The sequence below is a fragment of the Conger conger genome, chromosome 4 (assembly GCF_963514075.1).
Source record: "Conger conger chromosome 4, fConCon1.1, whole genome shotgun sequence".
Classification (NCBI taxonomy): Eukaryota; Metazoa; Chordata; class Actinopteri; order Anguilliformes; family Congridae; genus Conger; species Conger conger.
Window position 1 is genome coordinate 12,278,966 of NC_083763.1, and position 11,002 is coordinate 12,289,967.

At 46.9% G+C, this 11,002-nt stretch overlaps 1 protein-coding gene across 1 annotated transcript in view; it reads left to right on the top strand.

The window, feature by feature from the left end:
* Window positions 1-3,201: 3,201 nt before the first annotated feature.
* Window positions 3,202-11,002, top strand: part of tle2a (TLE family member 2, transcriptional corepressor a) — a 48,722-nt gene continuing 40,921 nt past the window's right edge. Inside the window, 1 exon segment of the mRNA XM_061237910.1 lies at window positions 3,202-4,269. Within this exon segment, the coding sequence (XP_061093894.1) occupies window positions 4,246-4,269 (24 nt within the window). The 5' untranslated portion in view covers window positions 3,202-4,245.

Here is an 11,002-nt window from a genome sequence, read left to right on the forward strand (position 1 = left end):
TGTGCACTGTGAGTATGTGTTCGTGTGAGCTGTGTGCTTGTGTGCACATGTGTGTGAGCGCATGTGTATGGTTGTGTACTTGAGCATGTGAGTATGTATTTATGCATAAACTGGTCTGATAAGCATACAGTATGTTTTCTTTTTGATTTTTTTTGCTCATTAAATGCTTCAGAACGTTTGTGTCATACTAAAAGTCTTCTCTTACTACTACAGTATGTGACATGTTTGCTTTTTGGGGGGCAGGCTGTTTGTATATGAGACAGCCTGAGAAAATATGACATTTTTAAATCATGTGAATCAGTACCTTCCCAGCAGCTAGTGTGTGTGGAGAAGTCCAGCCCGATGGGCCATGTCAGACACGCACACATACACACACACACACACATACACATACACATACACACACACACACACACACACATACATACACACATGCATGTGCCCACACACACACACATACACACACATACACACACGCACACATACACACACATACACACACACACACATACACATACACACACACACACACACACACATACATACACACATGCATGTGCCCACACACACACACACACACATACACATACACATACACACATGCATGCACACACATGCACACGCACACGCACACGCACACACACACACATACATATACACACACATACACATACACACATGCACACACACACACACATGTACATACACACACACACACACATACACATACACACATGCACACACACACATGCATGCACACACACACACACACACACACACACGCTTATGAAAATCACATTACATTTCATTCAGATTCCCCTCCTCCCCTAAGACTTCTCAATGAACATTATAATTCACAGGCTGGAAAAAATCCAGCAGTGTCATCTCTGAGACGTTCTCTTCCGCTTCCCAATCTCCCTGTTCCTTCTCTCCTTTAAATCCCCTTTCCCGAGCAGTCCCACTCCCCCTCTCTCCTCCTCCTCCTCTCTCTCTCTCTCTTCCTCTCTCTCCCTCCTTCTCAGCTCCACCTCTGGCAGGTCCTGCGATTCCCACCGTCGGAAAATTGCTTTTCCAATATCTGTCTCTCTAATTATGAGCCCCGGTAAAGGCTCCGTGTCTGCGGAATACTAATAGACGTCTCCGGGACGCTCCGCTTTTCCCCCCTTTCTTTATGGAAATCTCCCCGGCTCCGTCGGCCGACCCACGGAGGCACGGACGCGGGAACGCGCGTGTGCTCGGAATATCACCCTATCCCTCCGCCCCGAATCCGACTCGGGTTCACTGGACAGAAACAGATTGCTACCCAGAATTAAAGCAAAACTGCCAAACGGGCAACATGCCCACCACAAACTCACACTTTGTCTCAATTTCACACATTAAATATGTACAATGGGGGGGAAAAAACGGCATAAATGGGTCAGTGCTATTTGCACAAAACCAGTAGGCCTAAATGTTTATTGGTCTTGCGGAAGGTGACCCATGGGCGGGCATTTTGTCTGTTGTCACCGCGTCTCCCTGACAACAGATAGCCGTGCTTTTTGAAGACTTATTGCTTTTCAACAGACCTTGCACTATTCCAATTTGTAGAATACCAATCAGATCAGTGTGGTATTGAGTGTGGTATATGTGTGGCATATGTGAGGTATATGTGCAGACTTGGTCGTACGACTCCTCCTTGTTGTTAGCTGCTGCAGAGCTAACACTGGGTTACCCTGCTGCTCAAGCTAGGTTTTCAAACAGCTGGAAACTGGTTGACCAGCTCAGACCAGCTCTACACTCAACATTGTTTGACCAGCTCAGACAAGCTCTATACTCAACATTGTTTGACCAGCTCAAGCTATGTTTCGAAGCAGCTGGTGGCTGGTCATTTCAAGCTGGTCATAGCTGGATTTTCACACCAGGGCACACTCATGATTTAAAGCGCTTCATTTGCGCGTAGTGCTACCACTACCAGAGACAGGGACTTGGTGGTTCAGGCTCGGTAATGCAATCAAGATCCCCGCTGGCCTGTTTCTGAAGAGTCACCTAGGCTTGGAACCAAATGTGAGGTAAGAGCAGAAAGAATGTGTTTCGCGTGACTGCGCTAACACTCAGTCACTCTGTACGACCTCCCCCCACCCCTACCCCCCTGTTCATGAAACAACCTCCACCCCAACCCCCCCCCCCCACTCACCAACCACCCCCTCCCATTCCTATACCTGCGTGCTAGCCACCCCCAGCCAGTGTAAGGGTGCAAAGAGATTTGTTTGACTGACCACAAGGCAGGGGAGGGGTGTCAGTGGGTGTCTCAGTCATAAACAATGCTGCATGACAATGCGTCTGTTCTGGTTCCATCCACTTTCTGGTCTGCTACAATAAAACTATTTTGCTGCATATTTTTGGATTTCCCGTAGCCCCGTACTTTGATATTAAACGAACATGTTAAGATTTAAGACTTTGGTATATGTAATAATAATTAGCAGGCCTATTATTTACTTCACAGGCCTTTGTGGATCTAGGGTTGGGGGTATTTATGGTAATATATTACATGTGTTGACACAACTAAATAAAACATTAAATAAGCAGACCACATAAACACATAAATCATTTTTCAATCTTTTGAAAATACTCTTACTGAGTCATTATCAATAATAAATAGATTTGGATCTGGTAAATTATTCTGCCGGTTTGAAAAGCGTCAGTGCAAGGATCCGATTCCTGTCATTTTTTGCTAAAAAGGACGACATTAAAAAAAAAAGTTCCTGTTAAACGATTCTGTCGATTTGAAAGACGACAGTGCAAGGGCCCGCTTCTTGTCCTTTTTGCTAAAAAGGACGACATTTAAAAAAAAAAAAGAAGAAGAAGAAGAAGTGCCTGCGTGCGATTCAAAATTACCATAACACAACTCCATCCCCCACTCAATTCTTTTCGCCCTCAAAGAGTTAAATCCTCTTCGGCTAACTCGGTCTGTGCTTGATTGACGTTTGGAGCGCAGTGGTGGCCACTTTCTCCAATCAGAAGGCGAATGTGTCACCCCACGTGGGGACGAGGCACGCTCATTGGCTGGTCAGGGCTTGTGTTGATTGTAGATGTGTGAGCCCCACGTGGAGATTCCATTCATTCATTGATCAATTCCATCGCACCCCCACCCTCAATTGGAAAATTTACATGCATATAAAACCGGCAGAGCTTAAGAGGGAGTTTTTGCAAAGGTAGAACGACGCAAACTGTATTCAGTAAATAATAGCTGCAATTTAAGGGGCAGAATAGGGAACCGTGAAATATCCCTGGTATCAACCAAAATGTGTAACCATTTACATTTCCTACCGTCCTAAAATTTACTTTTCAAATCTTTGTTGATTAACATAATCTCTGTATCTGACCAAACCCACTCCTTAAACTTACAACATCGGTGTACATAAACTAACACGATTTGAACACGAGTGTATGGAATTCAATCGACGATTTTATATTAAATAAATGTCAAGGTTGTTGCTTTTGTTGTTGGTGATTAAACAGAAATATTTATAATGTTGGGCAAGCTTCTAAATAATATAAGAAGTGGAACAGTTCAAACAAACGGGAGAGAGAGAAAAAAACCTAGCTAGGCTACCTATACCAGTTAAAGCCTGTTACCCTACACTCGTTCACCTTGTGGTAATAACCGAACGTCTTTTCTTTCTCTGAGGAAAAAAACAACTCCCCGTCTGCCCCATTGAAAACCAGGAGGGGATCGGAAAGGAAGGAGAGAGTGAGAAAGAAGGCAGAGAAGGAAGGAGTGTGTTGTGAAAAGAGTGGGGCAACGAACGAGACAAAGGAGGTTGCGGCTGCGTTGATTATCTTGTCCGTCTCAGAGGCGAGTACTATAGCTATAGCTAGCTACCTTTTTCTTGTTTGGCAGAATCGGTACCGAGAACATACACTCGAGGTGGGAAGCATTTGGGATTTTGGAGAAGCGAGGGAGATCCTCCAGCGCCAAAGTGCCGTGCAAAAAAAAAGAAAAAACCTCTCTATCTAAGCAGTTGGGGTTTCAGGAAATCGAGTGGATCTTTAGGTTATAGTGAATATTTATTTTTCCGTGTCGGAGATAAACAGAACAAAGGAGGCTTGGGCAGGGAATGAGCGAGCTGAGACGAGCCTTCCGACCATCTCTTCCAAGACCAGGCCCGATGCGATTCTGAAACCAAAAATAAACACTATCCCATTGCTCTCGGAATCTTTTGTTGAACAATCAGGGACGAAGAATTAAGCTTGCGGACATCCAAGATGTTCCCCCAGAATCGACCACCGGTACGTATAACGTTTTTAATTTACAGTGCAGCCCATAATTATTGGTTAAATGGTGATTCATACATGCTAATTTTGCTAAATTGAATGTTCGAGTAACTATTACAAAGGACCCACTTTGTATGTTGAAGTTAGTTTACTTGTATTCGCAATATGAAAACTTATGCGAACAAGCCGGCTGGGTTATTATTTGCTGCTGAGGTGATCGTTTTAACGATTACTTTATATAAGTAGCTATCGCTTGATGACTTTCACTATACCCTATATGATGTTTAAGCGTAACTACAACGAAGTTGCCTTGGCAATCAAAAATTGAATTTATCATAATCTAATATTTGGAGAAGGTAGATTTTGCGGACATGGGCTAAATGGACATAATCCATAGGCTATTAGTAATGCATTGATCTGTTGCTATAACTCCCCTGTCCATTGAGGAAAAATTAAGTGATACGCATTGAGACATTTTCAGTTTGTATTTGTGTGAATATGAGAGGGTGTGTATGGGAATCCTACAAAATATGGATACAGAGGGAAAAGATGAAATTGATTAAATTGAACCCCACCTCGCTTCTCTCTCCTTTCAAATCCATTCTAGACGTTACTAGTAAGAATTTGAGAAAGGGTTGTTTTCTCGCTGCATTCTATACTATCTTTATGACGCAACTGTAATTCCAGCCGGCCTACCTAGCGAGAGGAGTTGATTCCCCACTGTTGCCCAACTCTTCCCATCTCGTGACCCGCTGTTGACACACTTACTTAATCATGGAATATCGCGGTGAAGTGTTATTTTGGCAGGTTCTCTGATGTAGGCCGACATCCTGGACTCCTCCACACACACTAGGCATCTCTGTAATAATAATCAGCCCTGATCAAGAGCGCTTCACCAGGAAACGGGCGGCCTAAACATGCAATCTCTTAGGGGAGATGTCACTATTCCCGTGTCAACTTTTTTTTCCCTCTTTAAAACAAAGTTTGCGAAGTGTAGCCTTCATGTTACAAACTAGTGTGATATGATGGATTCGTCATGTAGATGTGAAATCTCCAAAGTGTTCTAAAATTATTTACATTTTTGCTTCTAGTTGCTATATCAGAGTTTTGCACGCCCGGACCTGCTGAACACAAATCGCTATTCTTCCACTGAAGCTTTTATTGTGAATTTCCTATAAGCCACCAGGAAATAAGACCAATTACTAATGATTCAGGTTATTCCTACCCTCGTAACCCCCGCCAAGCCCCAACCACTGTAGAGTACTTTTGACACTGATCCCATAAGCGTAGGGAACGCGCTTTAAACCAGGTGTGTATGATTCCATGAAGCTTCAGCAGGTGTATCACGGGTGGGTACAGGATCAGTGCCACAACTCCCAGCATGCTCTCAGAGCTCTCTGGTCATGGTTGTCTCCTCTATGGGAGCTTTATGGTCAAGTCTGCCACTTCTATGAGAAGTGTGTGGTCAGGAATCTTGTCCATAAGAGCTCTATGATCAGGATTGTCTCTTATGTGAGAACTCTGGTCTGGACTACCTCCTGTATGTGAACTCTATGGTCAGGGGTGCCTTGTCTATGAGAGTCCTGTGGTCAGGATTGTCTCCTCTGTGGTCAGGACTCTTGTCAATGAGAGCTCTATGGTCATGCCTCCCTCCTCTATAAGAGCTCTAAGGTCAGGAACACCTTGTCTATGAGTACTCTATGGTCAGGGGTCTTGTCTATGAGTACTCTATGGTCAGGCCTCCCTCCTCTCTAGGACCGTCCCAGCCTGCCCTGAGCTGAACTGTGGAGAGTGTGCTGGCTGCTGCTTGTGCCTCTCCACTGAATTTCACTCTCCTGGGCACTCCTCACTCCCTCTTGAAGAGGACAGCTTAACGCTTTTTAAACCTGGGTCCTGCCAGTTAATCTCCGCATCTACAAGTGCTGCTTTGGCCGTGCTTCAGGAGAGCCATCGAATGAAAGAAGGCGGGGGGAAAGGCTTTTTTGTTTGTTTTATACATTCTGTTTTTTTAATCACGATGTTGCTTTGTAGTTTGCGATGTTGTTGAGCAGTTTGTTGTCTGAAGCCCTTGGGTAACTGCTGAACTGGGTTTGAACTGGGTTAGTGACCACTTTGCTTAGGGTTCACAAATTTGTCCGACACCCTGTGTTGGATCCCTTGCAGTAACATGTCCTGTGTTCATTCAGTTCGAATAGAGTACACAGGAGTCCAATAGGGACCATGTGTGTTTTGTAAAAGTTGATTTAACACTGAACACTGCGCTGTTGTGTAGCATGTTGTGAACCTTATGCCAACTGTCATACCTGAAGGGCCAAGTGGAGGTTGTGCTCTCGTTCTGGGAAGACTGAGTACGGTTGTGTGTAGAGGAAAGGGTTTTGGAAAGAGTTCTCCTTTTCCACTCCGTTTAACACAATCCTGCTTGGTAAATGGCAGTTAGTGAGTATATGGCTGCCATTTTGGCTCGGATGAAATGGAAGGTGAAGTGAATGAACGCTATGGAGATGGGAAGGAAAGCCCCCCAAATCCAGGGAACTTCCAGCCATTTTCTTGCACTTAAATGATACCTATGCAAGCAATGACTTGATCTGATCTGGCTCTATGGGCTTGTCCTGTTACCCTACTTAAAAACCCATACGATGTACAGTAAGCCAGGGATCTCAAACCGAAATCCCAGGGGGCCACTGTGGCTGCTGGTTTTTGATGCGTTGCTGCACGTAAGTGCTTAATTTTAAGTCACTGATTGGCTAAAGGTTCTGTTCACCTTTGTTTGCCAAGTCTAAATTGGCTGCTGATTGATAGGAAATGACGAAAAGCGGTGACTGCCCCCCCCGGACTGGGGTTTGAGACCCCTAATGTAAGCTGACCCGGAGCATGGCATTGTGGGTAGTATGGTGATGTGACAGATGTACAGGTGCAGTGTGGGGGATGTAGTCGCAGACAGACAGTTGGCTCCTCTTGCAGTGGTCTGGCTCCGGCTGTAATGCATCTGGCCTGGATTTTCCCTGGAGTTTTCCTGCAGGTGAAAATGTTTCATTTTTAACTTCTGCTGCTTTTACAGTTCTGCTGCGGCTCCCCCTTTCTTTAATTCATGGGGGGAGAGAGGGCTCTGCAGGCTTTTAAGAGAGAGTGTGTGTCTGTGTGTGTGTGTCTGTGTGTGAGCTAGAGAGAGAGCGTCTGTCTGTCTGTCTGTCTGTGTATCTGAGTGAGTGAGTGAGTGAGTGAGTGAGTGAGTGAGTGAGTGAGTGAGTGAGTGAGTGAGTGAGTGAGTGAGTGAGTGAGTGAGTGAGTGAGTGAGTGAGTGAGTGAGTGAGTGAGTGAGTGAGTCTGTCTGTGTATCTGTGTGTGAGAGAGAGAGTTTGTGTGTGTGTGTGTGTGTGTGTGTGTGTGTGTGAGAGAGAGAGAGAGAGAGAGAGAGAGAGAGAGAGAGAGAGAGAGAGAGAGAGAGAGAGAGAGAGAGAGAGAGAGAGAGAGACTGTGTGTGTGTGTGTGAGTGTGTGAGTGTGTGAGTGTGTGAGTGTGTGAGTGTGTGAGTGTGAGTGTGAGTGTGAGTGTGAGTGTGAGTGTGAGTGTGAGTGTGAGTGTGAGTGTGAGTGTGAGTGTGAGTGTGAGTGTGAGTGTGAGTGTGAGTGAGTGTGAGTGTGAGTGTGAGTGAGTGTGAGTGTGAGTGAGTGTGAGTGTGAGTGTGAGTGTGAGTGTGAGTGTGAGTGTGAGTGTGAGTGTGAGTGAGTGTGACTGTGAGAGTGTGAGAGTGTGAGAGTGTGTGAGTGTGTGAGTGTGAGACTCTGTCTGTCTGTCTGTCTGTCTGTCTGTCTGTCTGTCTGTAAGAATGCGGCTGGGTCCCAGCTGCAGGTACAAGCGCGAGTGTGTTTGCTCTAAACCTCTAACTCCACAGTATCTCACCCGTGGTAACTGCCCTCACTAATGTAGTCAGTTACAAAATGATGTTCTGTAAGGTTGTTTTAAATATGTGTTTCGCTAATAGAATCTGTGTACAGATCAGCATTGAGTCGCATGCTGCATTTTCTGTGCTATATCCCAACTGGTATGCTTCCTGCTATTCTAGTGAAGGACATCAGAATGCAACTGAAATATATTTGGGCCCTTATAATGTATTTTATAAATGTGGAGCTAAATTAATAAAGTGTGTGTATTTACGTGTGTCTCTGCAAATTGTGTGCATATTAGCATTTGTGTGTGTGCGCGTGCGTGCGCGTGTGTGTGTGAATGCGCTTTTCTTTGTGTGTGTCCACGCACCTGCCGCAGTGAGAAACATATTTTGGGCAGATGGACACAATCAGGCCCCGGGCCTGCGTTTAGGGCAGAGTCTGCAGGTTTAATCCTCTGAAGAAATAAACAGGGCGCCGGTGATTTGTAGTGTGAGCGCTCATCTTAGACCAGCGCTTCGTCATTTAGGCCAGCTAATCTTGGACCGGCAGGCGGCCCATGTGATCCGTTTGGCTGCAGCGGACCACGTTTGTCTAATGGGACTTCCAGGGCTCAGCTACGTGTCATGCCGGCCCCTAAATATAGCGTCAATAAAGGGATGAAGCGGGGAAAGTTATGTTTACCAACTTCATAATTACTGTCGTGTCTTAACGGTCAACTACAGCCGTATGTATTGACAGAGTTTATGGGGAGATGATAATGATGATGATGTTGTTGACCTATTACAAAGCAGGATTATTGAGTTAGCTGGATAAATTCACAGATTAAGACCCAGACCTTTTGCAAAACAGGAGCATGGACTGAAGTAAAATGAACTGTACCCAGGTTTTACTTGGTGAACGTATCCACACTCAGTAATCCTGCTTTGAGTTGTACCCCTGCTGTTCCAAAACACCTTCAGAAATACATACATGTCCCACAGACCATATGCAGATTTGGGAATGGGTTCCTCTGAAGCCGGACTGGCCTGCCCTGTTCCTGCAGATCTACTGTTCCGTTGGGATTTACTCCAACCCAGTAACCCAATAATAATGCACCTCATTCAACAGCTGGAGCTGGAGAGCTACTAATTATTAGAACGGGCGAGATTCGGGACGCAACAAAATCTCCCCAGGAACAGGATCGGGCAGCCCCGTTCTAATGGGACGCCGCACGGCATATGCAAATAATTTTACCCCGCCCCCCCTCTGGAGATTTTCCATCCCGCCTCCCGAATCTTCTCCGCCAGGGGCGGAGTCAGAGGGTGGGCTTGTTGGGACACCCTGCTCCTCTGTCTGTCTGTGTGTCTGTCTGTCTTTGGCCTGTGTGTCTGTCTGTGGTCTGTGTGTCTGGAGCCCATCGATCCAGCAGTCTGTCAGCCAGACTGTGGCTGTGCCTGTGCTATTGACGGCCAGCGTTAGCGGCCGCCTCCGTTTACACAGCGCTTCCCCTGTTGTCTTTGGGAGCGGCCCTTTTGATGGGGGGGGGGGGGGTGGTGTGGGCTCCAGGTTTACACGAGTTGCGAAGGCGTGCCGCTGAAATCTCCCCCTGCGGAAAGAACAAACAGTTCTCAGGCTCGGCTAATAAACGCAGGCACCTTGGCTAATTAACCGAGCTGACAGGCGGGCTCCGCCGCGCCGCTAATGCGTCCGGACGGCGGGGGAAGTCTGAGTAACGAGCTTTTCCAACGGACGCTAAAAACGCAGGGCGCGCGTCGTTAAGGAGACGCCTACGCTCGCCCGTTAGCGGGGCGGAGCTCCCGCGCGCGGGGTTCGGGATCGGCGCGGTGGGGGCGGGGCACTTCGGTCTTGAGGGCCGAAGAACAGAGACGTGCAAAGAAGTGGTTGTTGTGGGAAAAGGTGCGTTTGGTGTTGTGTGTGAGAGGGTTGAACCTGGCTGAATGGAGGTGGCAGAGGGGGGGTGGAGGCATTGGGGCGGCCTGTCGCCTGGTGGTTAAGGTACGTGACTGGGACCCGGGAGGTTGGACGTTGAAGCCCTGGTGAAGCCACGATAAGATCAGCACACCTCTTGGCCCCTTGAGCAAGGCCATAATTAGACCCACACAGCTGTTGGGCCCTTCAGCAAGGCTCTGGGGGGAGTGTCTAGACTGCTTAGTCTAATCAACTGTAAGTCGCTTTCGATAAAAGCATCAGCTGAATGACACATACTGCTGTATGTTAGCATGGTTAGGTGTATATTAGCATGGTCTGGCTTATGTTAGCATTTTCAGTGTGCATTAGCATGGTCTGGCGTACATTAGCATGTTTCAGTGTACGTTAGCATGGTCTGGTGTATGTTAGCATGTTTCAGTGTGCATTAGCATGGTCTGGCGTACATTAGCATGTTTCAGTGTGCATTAGCATGGTCTGGCGTATGTTAGCCTGGTTCAGTGTGCATTAGCATGGTCTGGTGTACATTAGCATGTTTCAGTGTGCATTAGCATGTTTCAGTGTGCATTAGCATGGTCTGGCGTACATTAGCATGTTTCAGTGTGCATTAGCATGTTTCAGTGTGCATTAGCATGGTCTGGCGTACATTAGCATGTTTCAGTGTGCATTAGCATGGTCTGGCGTATGTTAGCCTGGTTCAGTGTACGTTAGCGCAGCTGAGGCTCAGTTAGCGTTTGCTTGGTCCGGCCTCTGCTTTTCTCTCCCTGCGACAGTGCCGTGCAGTTATCAGCCGCAGAGTCCGGGGACGTTAATCACCGACGCCTCCGAGCCGGTCAGGCTGGAGGCCATGGGGGTCGTTACCCCCGCGGCCCCCCCTTCTCTCCCCCGCCTCTGCCACCGGCCCATAAACCTGCCGAATTACGGCTGCACCCGCA